The sequence below is a fragment of the Benincasa hispida genome, chromosome 5, assembly GCF_009727055.1.
Source record: "Benincasa hispida cultivar B227 chromosome 5, ASM972705v1, whole genome shotgun sequence".
NCBI lineage: Eukaryota > Viridiplantae > Streptophyta > Magnoliopsida > Cucurbitales > Cucurbitaceae > Benincasa > Benincasa hispida.
In genome coordinates, this window is record NC_052353.1 from 5,990,228 (window position 1) to 6,011,297 (window position 21,070).

General features: G+C 29.7%; 1 protein-coding gene across 1 annotated transcript; it reads right to left on the reverse strand.

The window, feature by feature from the left end:
* Positions 1 to 626: 626 nt before the first annotated feature.
* On the reverse strand, positions 627 to 4,991 carry LOC120078573 (protein LONGIFOLIA 1). The gene is made up of 4 exons (XM_039032851.1): positions 4,431 to 4,991; positions 2,870 to 4,342; positions 2,558 to 2,747; positions 627 to 1,673 (listed from the first exon to the last, which is right to left on the reverse strand). The coding sequence occupies exons 1-4, from the start codon at positions 4,575 to 4,577 to the stop codon at positions 1,066 to 1,068; spliced, it is 2,418 nt and encodes an 805-aa protein (XP_038888779.1). The 5' UTR covers positions 4,578 to 4,991; the 3' UTR covers positions 627 to 1,065.
* Positions 4,992 to 21,070: the final 16,079 nt, after the last annotated feature.

Here is a 21,070-nt window from a genome sequence, read left to right on the forward strand (position 1 = left end):
CCACGAGAAAAAAGAGGAAGATCAAGCAACTTACCTCACCAAAAAAGTATCACTAAATTCAAAAAAGACTTACCTCAATTGAAACACAATTTCTCTCCATCAGCGATTTGGGAAAAACCTCATTCCAAAACAATTGTTCTAGATCTCAATTATAAGATCACTCTCTCAGACTCATCAATCTCACTCTCAAACTTAATAACACGAATAGGAATGTAAGTAAAGTTAGCCCCCAACCTTAGTTTCTAACGGAGGCAATTTGAAATCAAAATTACTCCTTTTATAATGTTTGAAGTTCATCACTTCTTTAAACATTTTCAATACTCGACTCTTTTAATATTTGGTTAAAACTCAACACACTCGACTCATTATGAAGGAGCTTGATAACATTAGAGTCGGATTCCATTACAATAGGAGGGAGACGAGACGAGCCACAAAAGCTAGTTAAATTCCTCAGCCCCTCTAAAGTTACTTAGATCTCAAGTTTATGCTTCTCAAGTTCAAGCTGAACTTAAATTTAATGTTGCATTTCAAACGAATTGATTACACACACAAGCAATCGTAATTTTGAATTTTAGACGAATTCAAACTCAAACCTTCTGGATGAAAATATGTCTTAACCAGTCTAATTATATTCAAATTCTTCGAGATTTTGAATGATTAAGTGCTCAAAATTAGAGACAAAAAGCACATGAATTCAACTTTGCTTTAAGGCTAAAACTCCAGTCCCTGCTTTTCAGGTCACTTTCTACCTTTCCCATGAGGAATTTTTAATTATCACACTTTTTTTCCCTCACATGAAATGCTACAGCAATCTCCCACCCACCTCTCTTCTTTTTGTGCTCTTCCCCACTTCACTATTTTATGAGTAAATGCATGTTTTATACAGATCAAATTTTCATATTAAAATAAAGGGGGTTATTCTTAGATTTGCCTGTTCATTTTTTTTTTCTGCCCCCATGAACAGATAATGATTAGCATTAGCATTTCCCTAAAAATAATTAAATGAGGGAAGGAAACCATCGGCGCCGATAACAAAAAAGAATTACCAACTTTGCCTTTTGCCTTTCAGAACACCAGCTTCCTTCTAGGCATGTTAATGGCATTATTGAGGTTGCATTTTCCGGTAAAGGCGGCAAGATCTCGGATCGTTTCGCCGATTAAGTCTTTGAATATTAGTCTCTCAATGTCTAATACTGCTTGGGATGTTTCAACTGGCCAGTCCCTCCATCCAGTAGGGGCGTCCCTTGTTAGATCCTTTTTTAGGACACTGCAGATAACCTCGAACAAATCCTCTGATGCGTCGTCTTCTCGGTCCCTCATTCGCTGAAACTCGGACCAAATCTCCTGCACTGAAGTTGGCTCGGCCATGGATTCTGGCTGCGCGTTGGATTTCCATGGTGGCAATTGCCTGTTTCGATCGAGAATCTCACTTATCGTGTCGAAAATTAGCCTCCTTTGAAGCCTTGAGACCTTGGAGATGTCTTTCCCTTTCAGATACTGTTGCTCCTCTAACAATTGAAAGATGTCGGAGTCGTCATCTTGCAAGCAACGTGAGGCTCGGAGAACATCCATAACATAGACAAAATCACAGTCGTCGGATCCATCGGCCAAACTCGATTCCACCGATGAGATAGCTTGAAACCACGCATCTTCTTCCACATCAACCACTTGATCTGATAACACAATGTCAAAAAGAACAGGCAACAACAATCAATAAACATAAATATTAGTCATTCTAAAGAGACCCTAAAAGGGTGACCCATTAAAAAAGAAAACAGAAAATTCAAGTTCTCTCAATCTCATCAGTCCATCCCAGTCAATAAATTTCCATTTCCAGAACTTCAAAAGGCTGTCCCAATTAATTACATCACTTCCCCTCTTAATCCAACTGCCAGTTTGCTGCTGATAGACATCATTCATAAATTCCCATAGCCCCATACACTAGACAATTAAAGACAAAGTACCACAAACCTAGGTACTTTTCCCACATGTTCAGCACTCATCATCAAGAAAAAGGTATTAAATCAACAAAAGGCCTCAAAATCAAATGGCACAAGCAAAAAACTAAGAACACCCTTTTTTTCCTTCTTTGACATTTACAAATTCATTCCTTTCAAACAAAATTTTGATTGGATGAAGCTGCATGAGAATATTGAAATTATGGTTGGTTCATTTATTCCAACTACCAATCAAATCAATCCAGCTGAGCTGAGCTCAATACTTCAAGCTGGACACACCCTACTAACATGGGTCCTGCTTGAAAATCACTGATGTGGCTTGCATTTACAAAATCATCTGACTACTTTTGGATTTGCATTGGAATGAAAGAGGACCCCCCAAAAACAAAACCCCCATTACTGGCTAGGCCAAGCCACAAGCCAACAAATACTCGAATACTTTAACTAAATATGGTAAAGTAAGCGCCACCAAAGTCAAAAAAGAAAGATCTAGCCAATGAAATTCTGTATACAAGAAGAAACCCAAAAATCAAACTGGGTTTTTCTTTTAAGAAAGAAAGAAAGAAAAAACAAAAGGAAAAAAATGAAGGATTCCTTACCTTTGAAATCTATTTGCCGTTTTAGTACGGGCGATGGTGACGACTCCTCCTTGTAAAAAGACGAGTCAAGTACCGAGACAGGACTCGGTTGCAACTCAGTTGCTGTGATTTCTGCTATACTGTGAAGAAGTTTATCACATCTCTCTAAGAGACTGCGACCCTCCTTGTACTCCTCGATCTTGTTGGACCTCTGTTAAAGAACCCAAATTAGATTTAATTGTTTTTCCATTAATTTTGAAAATTAATTTAATCGTTTCTAATAAATTCTTTGAAGTGACTGATCGTCAACAATGGTGGTCGGTGATTACGTACCTCTGTGTCCGTCTGTGAAGAGTTGCTAATGCTGCTTTCTGAAAATGTGGACGATTCGTCCTCTGCTTGAGATACGTAAATCTTCCGTTCTTTTGGATGATGAACAGAACCTATCGATTTCCTGTTTCTTGGGGATCGGTTTGAGATTTGGGGATCTGATCCGAATTTGGATGAATTCATCTTCGAAGATTGAACCGGAGAAGCTCTTCTCTGATCTACAGGATCGTTAACTCTTCTCTGTGTTTCTACGAACAATCGTCTTCTACTCGGACTTTTCACGTTACTGTCACATCTAGTTGGAGAGCTCGAGAATCTATTTCTGGGTTGATTCCGTAAATTTCGATCAAACTCCAAACGATCACGCCTCGAGGTTACAGACGGCATGGTGTCGCCGGCAACATTAACATTCCGGCGACCGACTTGCCTTGATCTGTAACTCAAAGGCGGGGAATCGTTACCGATTCTTCCTAAACGATTGACTGAAGTTGGTGATCTAGCGGGTCTCATCACCACAATCGGAGATTCGTCTTGAGAAGAAATACGATCGTAAACAAGGTTCCTCTGGCTTGGAGGCTTCTTGGAATGAAGAAGGCCTTTGAGTTGAAGTGCTTCGAGGATTTGTTTTAAGGTTTCTAAATCTTTTGAAGGTTCGTCAATTCCTCTCATCTTCAACCTCTTCTCTATTTCTCCGTAGATTGATGCAGGCTGCTTCGGCTCTGGAAAAACTTCTGCGGAATCGAAGAAAATCTTGCGAGGTCCCAATCCTCTGTGTGACCTAACAGGCTCGGCCTTCGTACTTCTTGCAGCAAAGTCGTTTCTGTCTAGCACTTTGACATTTGAGCTGTGGTCCATGTTTGCTGCATTCTTTATCAGTACACTGCTTCCATTATTGTCCTGCAAGCTCGAATGTTGAGATTGTTTAAGTCGGAAATTGTTGCCGTCGACGAACCGGTTCTGATAGAAATCTTTAGAAACTCTGGATTCGGAAACCGATCTTCGGAGCTCCGCCTTTTTTATCGGTTCTGGTTCAGAGTTAGGCAACGGTTCCAGCCCCATTAATCTAGCAATGACGCTCGGAGACCGACGCTGTTCATCACCTTCTTCAGTTGAGGTTTCACTACGATTTGCAGAAAGAATCGACGCGTTAGTACGGATCTCCCTTGGATAAATGCTTCCTTTCCCATCAACTATAGCTCTGCTATCCAACGAAAGCCGTGGAGCTTCTCTTGAAAACTTCCATAAAGACCGATTCCCTTCCTTGTATTCAAAAATTGGAAGAGGAAGCGGCTGTTTCGGCTTGGTTTCCACCGGCGTCGCAGGTTCCGGCACCGGAGATCGAAGCTCCGTCATCGGAGTAAAATGCTTCACTCTGTCTGGAGAAGGCGTCGTTCTAGTTTGCTGTACTTTTTCCAATTCCGTCGATTCCTCCGGTAACGGAACGGCATTCTCCGGCGGCGGCGTTGAGTTCCCTACCTACAGTTTCAGAGAATCCCATTTCAGTAATCCGCAATTTCCAACCATATACAGAAAACAAACGATGAAAGATAATGAGAAAGATTACCGACGGAGGGAGGCGTTTAGCCGAGTAGAGGCGTTTTCCAGCCAAAATCTGATGACGATCAAAGATATGAAGGAATCCAGCCATGCAACCCATTTGTTTCTCAATCTGCTTCTCAAGATTCTGATCTTGCACCATTCCCGTCGTCATTTCTTCTCAAAATCCCTTTTCCCTTCTCAAAAAATGAACAAATCAAATACAGAAAACAAGTTCCGTCTTATCTCTCCAAATCCGCCATTTTCATTTGCTCTTCTCCTTCCTCTCTGTTCTTGATGGCTTTTATCTACGTCTCTCCCGCTTCTCTAGTCTTAAAACGAAGAGCAGTAAGAATCCGAATTACAAAATTACCCTTAATTTGTTGTGAAATCCCAAATGTGCCCTGGAAAGGCCAAAAATACCGATAAGCCACTCCCCCAATTGGGTTCTCGGATATAGGCGGGATTATAATAAGTTGGAATATTTTTTTTTTTCAGTTTTTGTGTGTACAAAAATAATATTTTTAGCGAAAAAATATAAAAGAAAAACAGATAACTGGACGAGCCGGTAAACCTCCGTGGGTGATGCTCTCTACGTGTCAGAAATTCCACTTCCTAGAATTTCGCGTTTTTGAACGATGACCGGCTTTGACCGTTTATTCCCCCACCCCCACTAATTTCCGTTATTTATTTAATTATTAAAACAAAAAATATGATCCCGGCCGTTGGTTGTCCCACTGCCGCCACCGGCCGGATTCACTGCCGCTGAACTAAATATTCCTAATATTGCGTATTAATTTATCGTTTCTTTTTTTTTTTCCTTTTTTATATCACACTAATTATCTATATTATTATTATTATTTATTACTATATACTCGAAAAAATTAGAGAATGTTTGGCAAATAATTTGATGTGCCTCATAATCATTTTGTTTTTTTTCTTTTTAGATTTTATGTTTATTTTCTTCTCAAGGCGCATATCAAATACAATGTCTCTAAGCTTGTAATTTTGTATATAATGAATATTTGAGTTTTCGTTTATAGGTTCTTGTTACTTAAATTTGTTGATTTATTAGTTGAATATACGTGATTTGTCGAATTGAGCTTTGCTTCAATTGTTTCGTGTATGTTGATATAAGTCTAATTCCATGCTTTTAAATATGATTAGATTTGGTATATGTGTCGAGAGTGATGGTTGAATTGGTGATTTTAGAAATAAGAGATTTAGATATAATTGATTTTTATTCAATTAAATTTACGTTGGATTAAAAGTGGTTTTGAATTATTATATTTGATTCTAAAACTAAATATAGCGTTACGAAAACTGATAAAAAAAGTATTTTGTCTATTTGAAAAATTATTCACTAAATAATTACAAAATTTTTAAATTTGATCTAACACATAATATAAAAGTCAAGTACACAATTGTAATATGATAACTAATTAACAAATACCTTATTATCAAATAATAAAAGCAAAGATAGATTACTCAATGCAACAATACCTACTATGTGGAGTTGTGTGTCCGGTAAAAAGAAACTTCAATATATAAATAGTTAAGGTCTCATTAGATAACCTTTTTTAAAATTAAGTCTACGAACGTTATTTCAACCTCCAAATTTATTCCTCTATTATCTACTCTTCACCATTGGTTTAACAAATCTAAGTCAAGTTTTGATGATTAAAAAAAAATAGTTTTCAGTTATTTTTGTGTTTTAGAATTTGACTAAAAACTCAATCATTGTACTTAAGAAAAATACAAATCATTGTAAAAAATGTAGATGTAATAGAATTTTAAAAAATCAAATGAAAATTACAATAAAATGTTTATTAGATAGACTCCTTTTCACTATATTTGAAGTTATTATTTATTGACGTTAAAATATATGGCTTTGACTATTTGACTTTTTTATTGATAATAAATAAACAATAAAATATAAATAACAAACACATTTTGTATTATATTATTTACTTTTTAGAATGCATGCAAGATGTTGATGTAGACGTCGCATGATATTGCTATTCTGATTCGGGTTCTTAAATATTTGGAAAGTAAAAAAACCCTAAAGTCCATAAGATAATTTTATTTCATAAAAAAATAAATAATAATGATAAATTTAATTAGTTAGAAGGAAATTTATAAAGAAAAAAATATAGTGACAACAAAAAAAAAAGTGTCAATATGTGGAGGGATTTTGGATCTTTGAAATTAATTAAAAAAATTGAACGGCGGCGATATGCGGACACATGTTAAACAGTGGTGCTCATGAGTGGACGAAAGTTTCTCCCCAGCTCACTTTCTTCCTATTATAATGAGTCCAATCTCAAAGGCCGTGAACCGCTTCGCCAAAAACGGTGAGTTTCGCTCGGTATTAAAGGCTTGTTTGATATGGAACGATAAATAATTGGTGGTCCGAAAAGAAATAATTTGATCTTTAAATTTTAGTTTGTACAAATTTAATTTTTAAAAATTCTATTTGGTAATCCTTTAGGTTTTTATTTTTGTCTTTTAAAATTAAATTTATTTCATCCATATTTTTATAATAATTTATAATTTTCTTAAGTATAATGATTGAATTCTTAACCAAATTTTAAAAGTAAAAATAATTTTTTTAAATAATTTTTTTTAATTCTCAAAATTTGACTTAATTTATTAAACCATTAATGAAGAGTATATAACAAAAAAAATAAATATAAAAGTGGAAGTAGTATTCATAAACTTAATTTTCAAAAATAAAATAGTTACCAAACAATACCTAATTGTTTTATTCTATAACAATTTAATCCCTGAATTTTAGTATTTGACAATTTAGTCCTCGTACTTTTAGATTTATAACGATTTAGTCCCTTATGTAAACAAATTTGTCAAAATTATAAGTCAATTTTTATTGTTTTATGTTGTAGACTTTGTATTCTATCAAAAAAAATATCGAATCTTTGCTTAGTTTATTGATTCAAAAAAATCTCGTTAAATCTTAAAAATTATTTCTACAATACGGACTAAATTGTTTCAAAATTTAAAATACAAGGATTAAATTATTTAAAAACTTAAAATACAATGACTAAATTGTTACATAATAAAGTTGAGGGACTAAATAGTTACAGAATTAAAAGTTCAGAGATTAAATCGTAATAAACCAAAGTTTAGGTACTATTTGTTACTTTTATGAAAGTTTAGGGACTAAAAGTGATTTTTAACAATTAATCTAATTAAATGAAAAACATAGTTAGTAAGAAGAGTCAGGGACCACGTTAGAGTTTGATGCATGTGCTCTCATCTAAAAAGTCAAAGGTTTAATCACTTACTTTCGAGATTATTGTGTTAAAAAGAGAGAAACCTCACAAACTAAGATCAAGGCACAAATAAAACTCAACGAAATAGACAGTAAAGCAACCAAACAACAAAACACAAAATACTAAACTTTTGAAGGATAGGAGAAAATATAGTTTTTGTCTAAGTGTTTATATTTTAATTTAAGCAATTATTTAAAATATATTTGATAGTATATTTATAAATCAAAACTCGTTGGAGTTAATCACTTAATATTAGTCAACAATAAATTATTATTAATTTATTTATGAACCTATTTTAAAAATTTATATAATTATTATTTTCTAATATTATATGATTTACAATACATTATATAATGCATGTTTTAATTTATTTAAAAATATATATTGAGTTTATAATGGCATCACATTTTTTTTTCTAAAAAAAAAGTTTATACATCGACTTATTGTATCTCTAATTTTTTTTTAATCTATATTTAGGTTAATTTTATCTTTCAAATTTTAAAATTCAAAATATGGATGCATATTTTCAGTATTTTTATTGTTTAGACCACATAAATAAAATAATAATAAAAAAAAAACAAATTTAGATGGTCTAACAAACACATGTTTATTAAAAATCTAAAAACATACAACAAAATTCATGTTCTCTCAACATTTCCAAATGTTACAAATTCAATATATATATGAAAGATGAATCAATATTTTATTTAACTACCAAAAGAAGTCACGAAACATAAAGAAATAAACAACAGACTACGAAATTATCACTTATGTAAATATTATATAAAATGTTAAATGGACATAATTCAACTAGATAATAATTTGTACTAACGTATTTAATTCAATATGTTTGCAGATATATATATAATATTATATATATATATATATATGTATGTATAGATATATAACATTTTAGCTCACTAAGCACACCCCTGTAACTCTATGTCTCCCGAACTAGCGTTTCACGTACGGAGATTTTTGACATCGTCGATCTGACTAGAAGACTATTTTTATGGACGATTTTTTTTTAATCTTTGATTATTGTTTTCCTTAATTCTCTTTGCTTCTATATATTCTAAAAAATTTATTAAATGAATATTTTAAAATGCGAAAAGCTAATTAGTTTGGAATTTTTTGTTTTTTATAATTTATTTGAGAAATTTATATCGTTATTTTCATAAAAAGAAAAAAACATGAGGAAAAAAAATCGGACTTTTTTGTCTATTCAATATCACATTTTTAGAGATTGGTTATTCCATTACTGGATTCGGCCATTGGAACTGGACAACATCAAGTCTGATGGACACTCTCTCTTTTCGCCACGTGGCAAGATGACATGTCGTATAGATCTCTCAAAACCCTCAAAAAGAAAAAAAAAAAAAAACGAACGACACGAACCACCCGCTTGCGTTTTTTTGTTTTTGTTTTTTTATTTAAAGCGTGTTTCTAAATTTAATTTTTGGAAAAGTCCAAATTTAATTTAATGTTCTTAATAAATCTTGAAAGTAATATCCACGGTAATTTGTTATTATTTTTTCATAGAAAGAAATAAACTCTTAGTTCAAAGGATTAGAAAATAATTTGCATTTTATCTATGAATTTTCGGTTATCTATTTATTCCTTATATTTAAAATGCTACAATTTTAATATTGAGTTTTGAGTCGATGTTTGAAGATTAACGCAAAATGTTCACTTTCTATAAGTAGTATTAATTTCTATTTATTGTTTTAAAATAATTAAGTTAATTATAATTAAATTAGTTTCACAAAAATTCCATTACTAGTAAACTTTGTTGAAGGTTGCCTTAGATAAGATCCAAAACTTTATGGACAGAGTTAAGTCTTAGAAAAATTGGGAGGCGATAACGGAAAAACGTGCACCCAAATGGAAAAGGTCGAACCCTTGGGGTTTCGAGCTTACTAGCCGAGCCGAAAGAATTATAGTAATAGAAAAATAATCGAGTCAAACTTGGAATTAACGCTCTGCAACTTCGAGGGCCTACACTGACATCGCTGACGTTAAATGTAACTAGAGACGAGTTTCATAGGAAGACCACTATAAATAGTCTCATTTGACAACTCCGAACGGGAAAAAGTAAGTAAATTCCAAAAAAGGACTATGACTTTACTCTTTTATAATTTCCAAAAAAGGACTCTAACTTTACTCTTTTATGCTTGGATGAACTATATACTCAATGTACTAACTTATACATCATCGACATCATACTGCTATGAGTACTATCACACAAGTCAACCTTAAAAACGAGATTATACCAGGAAAGTGGGCCAATAGAGAGCCCATGAAAGGCCCCCGATGTAACAACGCGTGCAAATTTCTTGCATTATTAGCTCAAAGTTAATATTATAAAAAATTAAAGGATAAAAGTGTTTGAAACATAAAAACCAAATGAAATTAAACTAAAAACTCTAACATAAAAATGTAACATTTTGAATTTTAAGAACGAAATGAAAACTAAACTCATAATTTAACGATAAAAAATATAACATTTTAAAATTTATGAACCAAATAGAAATTAGAATAAAAAAAACCTTAATATTTCCTCTAAAAAATTTTAAAACATATATACAATGGTTTGGTTTTTGCACTAAAACTATTGTCACCCTTTAGCCCATTTTAATAAAATGGACTCCAAATTATTATATTAAAATTTATTGAAAATATATGGATAAATTTTGAATATTCAAAAATATGACAAAAAACGGTATTTTCCCTTTTTTCCCCAATTTAGCTGCTTCATGTTTTCAATTTTGTTCTATAATCCCAAAAACTAGTTCTTTCCGATTTTGGTTATTTAGACTTAACTAAATTATATATATGAAATTAAAATTAATTAAAATAGTAAAAAGGGTTGATTGACACCAAATCCAATTGAGTTCAAATTATATTAATTAAATAGATATTTCTGATTTAGTATCAACAAATTCGAAAGTACATATTAAACTCTTAACAAATAATGAAATAAGAGTTCATGTCACTTCATTATAATCGAATTAGTGATCAAATAGATATAGTTTAACTTTTATATCGTTTTTAACTTGAATATAACGGAAATGGTTAATCGCACAATACTTTGTTTCGAAAACTACGTGTTTGAATATCAATATTAACAAAAACACTTAGCCATATTCAAATTATAAACACCAATACTGAATAGTAAATGTCATAAGTATTGAGTTATACTCGTGTAAGTTGAAATAAAATAAAATAATAAAACACTTTTATATTCTCATCAAAAGGTAAAAGAGATGGGGAATTTAGAGAGGAAGATTGGATTTTGAAAGTGAGGCACATTTGCCTATATGGTAAGGAGTAATCATGAGTGGTGGGACAAGGAATTTTGCCATCCTTTGTGTAAATATCTTGGGGGAAATAACAAAACAAGACAAAAAGAAAAATAACAAAAAAACAAAAAGTTTTCAATATCTCAATCTGAATCGTCGTGAACAGAGAGCATAAATTGTTACTTGAAAGGTTGATAATTCAATCTCTCGCATATATAATGATTGAAGTTAAAAAAAAATCGAATAAATGAGATTAAGTTTTTTTGGGATAAAAGAGAACACCGACTATTATAACATAAAAGAATTTAAATTTGAAGGAATGTTATGTAATACTTATAATAAATAAATAAAAATATTAAAATTATATTATTTTTTTTTAAGAAAAAAGGTGGAAGAATCAAACTTAGGTTGAAAGTATCAATTGTATATCAGTTTGGTTATACTTATGTTGAAAATAGTCACATTACCTTATATTTATTTTTAGTACCTGGATTTTGAAGAATATATGTATTTAAACCTTAAAATTTTAAAGAGTACTTTTAGTCTTTGAATTTATAAGAATATGCTTGTTTGGGAATGAAGTTTTAAGACGTACTTTTCTAGACCCATGGGTATAGTATTTTTGTCTCTATACTTTAAAGTTGGTTCAATAATTGGTCATTTTACTTTCAATTGTCCAATTTTAGTCTATATGCTTTTAATATATCTTAAATTTGATCTCCTATACTAGTTTACTGTTTTTTAAAAAAAATGTTATTTACAATATTTTTATTATAAATTTGAAAACATGTTCACATATTTTATTTTCCTGTATGAACATTATTAATATTTAATAAATTTAGGTAAAGTTTTACTTGAAGGGAGTAGATTTAAGATTTTTTAAAAGTATGAGTACTAAAATTAGATAATTGAAAGTATAAAGACTAAAATTGATTAAGTTTCAAAGTACGAGGACCAAAATGATATTTTACTTAGGTTTAAAAGGTCTCTAAAGATTTTTTTAATTACTATTTAAATAATTATGTAACATTTTAAATTTTAAAAATAATTTTTACTATTGCTGTAGAATTTATTAATACCATTCAAGGTTAAACATGACTCCCGGAGAATTACCAAATTATGAAGTTATTTTCTCCTTAGCACAAGCACAAAGTAAGCAAGCTACCTTTCGTTCTCTTCTTTCTTTTTTATTTGGAATTGGTTGGCAAGGTCAGGGCCTATCTCACTGGATGAACGCATCTAATTCGAAAGTCCTTTCCTAAACCACTTCTCATTCAATTGCTAAAATCTCGAGAATGTTGGGGATAATGCCCTAAAGTCTCTTGTCCTATAGTTTGTAACGACAATTTGTACAAACGCTTGTGATGTATGATATATGATATTTTTTTCACTACTTGTCTTTGAATATTGGATGTTTTATTTGTTTTACCACAAACCAATAAACTAAAATCTCTAGTTGTCATTATGTAACTTAAGCATGTATATGGTGACATACAAGTAGATCATGTCTTAAGTGATAACCAAAATGGTTTGTAGTACATGGATATAGAAGGGAAACCTTATCCTGGTAACGCTACGGATGCGGCCCGCTTTGTGGAATAGTTACAAGTGTTGTGACTTGTTACAGATGGTCCGATCCTGATCATTCGTGTGGGGACGTGCAAGCGGGGGCGTCCTATACAAAAAGTTTGTATAAGAACTGACCACGAAGTGTTAACATCTCGTTATATAACGTCGTTCATGACAGAGACTTCACTTCACTAGGATGACCATAGGTAACATGACCTCAATCCTAAGTGAGTTGGGAACTCTTGCCTTTGAGAGCGGTTCTTTGATTTGCATGGGTGTGAGTGGCTAGATCGCCGACTCAAACCTACCACTTTGGGGATTCGTCTAACTTTGGAGTTGGGAACTCAGCTACACAAGATGAAATTCACTCCTTCCCCGAAACAGGGGTAAGTAGATAGATTGCTCCCTTAAGGGCTGATCTCGGGGCTTGAACGATGTGGCGCCACACAAGTTCTCATGGCCCGAAAGGTGTCCACACACAGTAAGACTATGTTGTATTGTTCATAAGAGGGATCAGTGGTACTTAAAAAGTTAGATGTAGATATGGACAAAACGATAAATTGGCCCAACTGTACTTACAAGCATCTGTGAAAGATTATTGTACTGTTGATTGGTTATATCCGATGGACACAAAAATATATCTGTGGTAAGGAGAGTTCAGCTGTCGGTCTTTAATGGAATGTCTAGCAGTTAATGGATGGTGGATTTCGTGGCTAAAGAGTTTAATCAGCTATTCACGTACCGTTGGAGCTTCCAGAAAGAGGTCCATAAGATCCCATTGGTAGCTCAATTGATTCAAGTTGAGAATCAGTTTTTGGATCAGTTTGAAATGTTCAAATTGACAAGAGGGAGTTCGATTATATACGATATGATTGAACTGATTAATTATATATGATATGATTGACTTTATGTATGAGATACATTAATTTGAGGAAAATGGATATAAATATGATTTATAGTTTATATATGATATTAAACTATAGGTTAATAAATATAATATGATTATATTTATTATTTTATTTTGACAATTATAGGATAATTAGCTATCGTTTTCTCCGTAACCGTGCGTTAGTGGGAAGTTTCAATAAGTTTTCGTAATTGAAGAACAAAATGAAAATCGTTTTCATTTTACAAGAGATCACGTTAAGTTGTTCACGAAGTGTATGCTGCCTATTGCTGAGTAAACTGAGAGACTATACAATAGCTCGAATTTACTACACGATCACATACGCGCGCGCGCATCTTTCTGTAAAGAAAAGTTCTTCAACTGGTACATATATTTTCTCTTTGTTGTTTATTGTTTTAAAGCATGCCGGTAATTAACAGTATCATGCATATCTGCATGTTTGAATGTAAATGTGGTAATTCTATCACAATATCTTTGGAAAGATCCGCTTCCGCTCAGAGGTACTCTTGTATAAGAGTTCCTTCATAGAAAAGCTTGATAAATGAGATGGAGTTCCACGAATATGCAGGCTAGAAAGATGCTATTTGCTGCTATTCTATCTATTTGTGCTTAAGTTTGAAGAAGATCTCAATCTATAGCGAAGAAATGATAGTAGCTTGCTGTTTTATAGGCTTTATTATATTCAGTCGGAAGAGTTTGAGTAATACTTTCAAAGCGACTATCGACAGGAGAATCCATGCTATTAAGAAAGAATCGCAACAATTTCTCAATCCTAATGAAGTAATTCCTCCGGAATCCAATGAATAACAATGATTAATTAGGATCAGTTTGCAAATTTATGGCACCGTAGTCGAATCATTACCAATGGTGCGCTATACGGCTAAGTGCAAAAAGACAGTGCAGGCTTTGTTATGCTGAAACCTAGATGTCAAGTTAGCAACACTTCCAAATGCCACTTCTTCCTGTCGCATCCATCTTCAGGACGATCTAGTTATAGGTTTTCACCTCTCGGTGAGTGAAAAATTTGTCCTTGGGTATACGATGAAAGCTTCTATAGTCAAACTCATTCGAGAAGGCTTGGTGGTCTTAATAATGGTTCGGGTGAGGGGTTCTCTTAAGAATAAAGAAGACAAATAGAACCTAATTCATGTTCACGTTAATAGAAGAGCGAATCCAATACAATACGACTTCTTTCTCAGGAAGTGCAGCAAGTACTTGAGTCATTTTTAGGTATCATGTCCCACGAGTGAGTTGCCAAGTGTCCCCTATAGAATAAATAAATATACTGTAGGGACTTGTTAACTAATTCTTAAAAACTCGGGACTTAAAATATATATTTTAAAAATGGGGGGATCACGTGTATCTTTATTTATTTAACTTTTTTTTAATTTGAATTCTGATGTATTATTCTTAAAAACTTTAGGACTAAAAAATCAATTTATGTTATATCTATATCTATAAAAATAACTTAAAATATAATTATTTTTTGTCCCAAAAAAAAGGGTAAGTATTGTTGTTTTTTCCATTGGGAAGGAAACAATGAAACAATCATAAATCCAAAAAATAGAAAACTAAAACTAAATGGTTGTTATTATTATTTTGGATAGGAAAGTAAATTGTTATTAAACCCAGCTTTAACAAGTTGATGTTAAGACATTTAATTGCAGTAAAGTATATTAATTAGAAATATATTACCGGTGAATCATAACCGTGCTTGATTTAGGCTTGATTGAAAATTAATTAATCAGCTATAATATGATGGAATCATAATGTATATGTCTACTCAAAATAATAAATAATGTAATCTATATCATGTCTTAGTCTTAATAGCATTTTTGTTATTTAAAAAAAAAAAAAAACTGTAATGCATAAGTAATTAAAATGTGAAAAATAAAAGTTATTATTATTATTATTTTCTTTTTATAGACTTCTTAATTTATTAATTTATTTTTTTTCCTACTTTTGCTGCTGGATTCGTACTCGTACACACCTTTTTTTTTTAAGCTTTGTTGCGATTATTTCCATCTTGCATTTAATTTTAGATTTTTAATTTTTTAAAACTAAGCTAAGAAGCACCAATTCTACCTCTAAATTATTTCTCTTATTATTACTTTCTACTAATATTTTAGAAGGTCGAGCTAAAATTTCAAAAATAAAAAAGTTATTTTTTCAAAACTTCTTCTTGTTTTTTAAATAGCTTAAAATTCAACTATTATATCTAAGAAAAATTCAAATCATGGTAACAATTAAGAGAAAATAGATTTATTTTTTAAAAAAACTAAAAACAAAAAGTTCAACAAAATAGATTTCTTTCTTTTCAACTCTATTTTTGTCAATAAATATTAAAATAACATTATTTTTTAGAAAAATTCAATAAAAAATTATTATCAAACAAGGTTAATTGTGATTTAACAAACAATGTAAAGAATAAATAAGGTCATGTTTGATAACCATTTTGTTTTTTATTTTTATTTCTGTAAATTACGTCTATGGACACTACTCCCACCACCAATTTTTTTCCTTTGTTATCTATTTTTTATCAATAGTTTAAAAAAAAAAACAAGCCAAATTTTGATAACTAAAAAAATAGCTTTCAAAAAGTTGTTTTTGTTTTTGGAATTAGGCTATAAATTCAACAATTGTACTAAATATACAAATAATTGTAAGAAATGTAGATAATATAAGCTTCATTTTTTTTTAAAAAAAATAAATGGTTATCAAATGAGACTTAAATGATTATGTTGGCTCATTATGTTTTTTAAGACGGTAACATTAATTACAAATTTTAAAAATATATTAATTTACTTTGTTTTTATTTATTTTTTTTATAAAAAAAACTAATTCTAGAATAACATTTTCAAACACCCAAACAATTTTATGAAACTAACAAAAAAAAAAAAGTTAAGAACTTAAAAGTTTAAGTACTAATGTAAACTCATTAAGAAAAAATATACTAAGGTAACCTTGAAATAAATTTTTCCATAGATTTTTTAGGACAATAAAAATGAGTGTTGAGTAGTACATAAGTACTAAAAAAATTATAATATTTTAATTGAACAAGAAAAATAATAACATTATTAATAATTATTTAGTCAATTTGAAAAAAAAAAAAAAAAGAGAGATAGAGAGACATAAATTAACCATAGTTGAGATGATAACAATAACAAATAATAATAATTATCACAAAACATGCAATAGAGATTTGATCAAATCTTGAAATTAATCAAGTGAATCTTATGAATGAGAGATCCAAATATTTGGTTTTTGTTTTGTAGACCAAAAAGCTTCCATTGTTTTGAAGTTTAGCCAGTTTTGACTGGTCACTTGCTATGCTCCATGTGACTTTTATTTCCCTCCATATGCCTAAATTTTCACCTCTATCTCTCATCAATAAAGATATTCTAAATTATATATATCAATTAACTATTTTAATAAATTTATTTAAAAAAAAAATAGTTAAGACTCGATTTGGTGATGATTTTGTTTTTTTGAAAATCAAGCTTATGAACACTACTTTCACGTCCAAATTTCTTCTTTTGTTATATATTTTTCACCAAAAGTTTAAAAAACCAATCAAAATTTTAAGAACTAAGAAAGTAGCTTTCAAAATGTTGTTTTTGTTTTTGGAATTTGGTTAAGAATTCAATTATTGTATTTAAAAAATATGCAAATCATTGTAAGAAATGTGTATGAAATAGACTTAATTTTAAAAAAAATAAAAACAAAAAACCAAATGGTTACCAAACGGAGTCTGAGTTATTAGATAAAAATTTGAGTTTAATGTCTAATTTAACTTTATGACTCATTTGATAACCATTTGATTTTTTTGTTTCCGTTTTTTTTTTTTAGTTATACTTATTTTCTCACCATTTCTTACTCATGATTTTTCATCTTTTCTAAAGAATCAATTGACTTTTTAATTAAATTCTAAAAACAAAAACAAGTTCTTAAAAATTACTACCTTTTTTGGTAACCGTTCTATTTTTTATTTTTGAAAGTTAAACCTATAAATATCGCTTCTATTTATTGCTTTTTATGTTTTGTTGCCTATAGTTTATAAGTGTTTTCGAAATTATAGCCAACATTTAGAAAACTAAAAAAAGTAGTTTTCAAAAACTTGTTTTTATTTTTGAAAATTAGCTAATAACTCGAAAAAAAAATATTTTTTAAAAAAACTTATTTTTTATTTAAAAAGTGAACTCCAATTTCTTTCATAATTATTTTTATCTGAAAAAAATTAAACATTTGTAAACGTATTTCAGTTAAACATTTTTAGAGATTAAATAAGACTAAATTACATTCCTATCCCCCTAAAATTACATGTGATGTTATTGTGTAAAATAATATAAATTTAATTTAGAAGATAAAAACAAAAAGTATGAGAATAAAGGAAGGTATATATAGTGATGCAGATCCCTTTTTGAAAACTTGTTATATAATAATTTATCTCTGCCTGTCTCTCTCTCTCTCTATTTTAACCCACATGCATTTCAGATCTGCAATCCCCACTTTAACCCTCTTTTTCTTTTCTTTTCTTTTCTTTTTTTCCATTTTAAAATAGAATATTATCTGTCTTAGATATAACTTTAAATAAAAATAAATAAAATATAAAATATAAAATATACAACAAAAAATAGTTTGTAAAGTTGGTATGTTTTTTACCTTTAAAATTATAAATCTCTTTTATTTTAGACATAATTTTTCAAATTATCTATTTTAGTCTTTTAAGGTATATTTGATAGAGAATTTGAAATAAAAATTTTAAAACAATGGATTCAACGAAAATCGAATTATATTTCATGATTTCAAATATGTATTTGGCAGTAGATTCAAAATTTGAATTATAATTTAACAATTGTTTAAAATACTGAATTCGTAGTTGTAGTTATCCTTTGATATTTAGTTGATAATAGACTATTATCAATTTATTTACGAATATGATTTATGTTAAAAAAATCATATGATTATTATTTTATAATATATATATATAGACTTTATAGCATGATATATTGTATTTCTAAATGTTTTTATTATTTTATTTAATATAATTATGCAATTTAAAATTTAAATTTCAAAATATGGATACAATAAAAATATAAAAATGTTGTTTTCAAAATTTTCACTGCTTGGAACACTAATCCAAAAACAGTATTTAAAAACAGAATCCAAGTTGTCTGCTAATAAATACATATTTGTTTAATTCAGTGAACTTGAAAACATAAAACAGAATCAAGTAGACCTTGAGTTATTCAATAACTATTGTCTTGGTCGTTATGATATCAGTTACTTTCATACCTTGTTTTGTTTAATGTTCATATCTAACTTAGTTGACTCGAAATTATACTCATATTAACATGCTAGTTCACATATTCATAATTATATTAAAATAAAAATAGAAGAAAAAACTCAAATAGTTAATTTTAAAGAGTTTATTAGAAAAATACTTTTGATCCTTGAACTTTAACGAAAGTCACAATTTAGTTCATTAACTTTAATTAGTAATGATTTAGTCCACGTACTTCAAATCTATAATAATTTAATTCTTGAACTTTAATTAATAACAATTTAGACTCTATATTTTACAATCCGTAATGGTTTAGCCCTTATTGTGAAAAGTATTATTAAGATTTACTTATATTTCTTATACATGTAGATTAATAAACTAATTTAAAATTACATTTTAAAGAATTTTTTTTTTATAATAAAGACTAAATGTTACAAATTTAAAAGTGAATCGACTAAAATGGTTTTGTGGGGTGTTTGGTCTAAAGAATTCTCTACTAATTGTTTGGTCCAAAGATTCTTTGAGCTTCTAGTCTAAAAAAATATCAATCTTACGTTGTATCAGTATTTTATACTATAGATTTTGGAAGTTAATAACTCTACAAACTTCACAACTTTTTAAAGTTATTTCGAGATACTGATTAAAATGTATAAAGATCAAAGTGAAGGAAAAAAAAGAAAGGAAATAGGAGGGGGTGGGGTCCATAAGTGTTTCTACAATTTCCAATGTAATGGTTAGATGAATGTGGTAATGAAACACAATTTTGAAACCAGAAACTCCCATGTTCTCTTAACTCATCCCCCTACCCCTACTCTCTTCTTCTGCACACACATTCCTTAATAATGTCCTCATGCCACTCATATTATATATATATATATATATATATATTGGTTAGGGAAGCAATGAGATGGACACCGATTAGGCCACCACATCGCGTCCTTTGATTTTTTTTAATTAAATATAATTCAACTGGTTAAGATATATATTTTTGTGATTCATAGGTTTGAATTTAGTTTCTATTGATCCTTGAGTTTTAAAATGCTATACTTTTAACCTTAAAATTTGGAGTTTGATTCGATTTAGTTTCTAGGTTTAAGAACATTACAATGTCACATTCGAGATTTTAGTATTGTTTCAATTTGGTTTATAGTTTTCACGGTTTACACTCTCAACCTCAATTTTTTACTAAATATTCACTTTTAGTATTTGTTGTCAATGTCAATTAACTAGTTAAAATAATTATGAAGTAAAATTTTTAATTTAATTTTAATAGGTGATGGAAATAGTGAAGTTTAATTAATTATAATTATTTTAAATTAACTATCATTGCCACTATAGATGGGAATCAAGCATTTACTGAAAAATCAAAGTTAAATATAAATCTCGAAACCTATGAAAATTCAAATTTCAATAGTGAAATTGTAATATTTTAAAACCTGTGGACTAAATTGAAAACAAACTTAAAACTTTAGGACAAAAGTGCAGCATTTTGAAACTCGGGACTAAATAAAAACTAGACCCAAAACTTAGAGAACAAAAGTATTTTTTCCTTAGAAACCCGTATTTAAACTTAGATGGATTTGGTTTATTAATCTCCAACTTCTTAGTAACATAGTAATTCTCCTCGAGAACAAAGTATATATATGTTAAATATTGATTACATTTATTAATTTCCAAATTCTTAGTATATAGTCATTTTTATTTTTATGTCAAATACGTACAAATATATGTTGATTATGTTTATACCACTTGTCTTTCATTTGTCTCTTCTTTTTTTTTTCCCCCTTTTAAACCATTTCAGAATATATCTAGACCAACCCATGGTCCAAGAAGTACTAATTACTTTAAAATTTCCAATTAAAGAAAAAATACATTTTGGAAAAATTTTAAAATCTCCCAATTGGATTTAACTTCTCCCCACTTTCTAAATATTCAATTCCCTATACTTAATTAGGCCAAACATGGCCTTAGTTAGGGATAGCAATGCCTAAAGATTTTAAATCATCATTTCAACCAATCACTAAACCCTAAAATACAAAAATTAATTAATAATTGTGTGAGTGGCCATATAATGGACATTTAAAAAAGAGAGAGAGAGGATTTTTGTTTTAAAAAAAAAATTAAAAAAATTTGCCAATCAATACATATTTATATATAAGATAAAGTTTTGATTTTTTTTTTTTTTAATTTACACATCCTCCCCATATGCTTGGCAAAATATTTAATTCATGGAAATTAGGGGATTGGATGAAATAGATTTTTGGAATTCTAAATCAATGATGAAAGAGTTTATATTATATTTTATAATTAAAT

Excerpts from the sequence above, each read along its gene's own strand:
- LOC120078573 (XM_039032851.1), bottom strand. The coding sequence starts at position 4,577 with ATGACGACGGGAATGGTGCAAGATCAGAATCTTGAGAAGCAGATTGAG. Across the intron at positions 2,748-2,869 it reads CTTCACAGACGGACACAGAG|AGGTCCAACAAGATCGAGGA; the intron begins GTACGTAATCAC and ends GTTCTTTAACAG. Across the intron at positions 1,674-2,557 it reads ACGGCAAATAGATTTCAAAG|ATCAAGTGGTTGATGTGGAA; the intron begins GTAAGGAATCCT and ends TTGTGTTATCAG.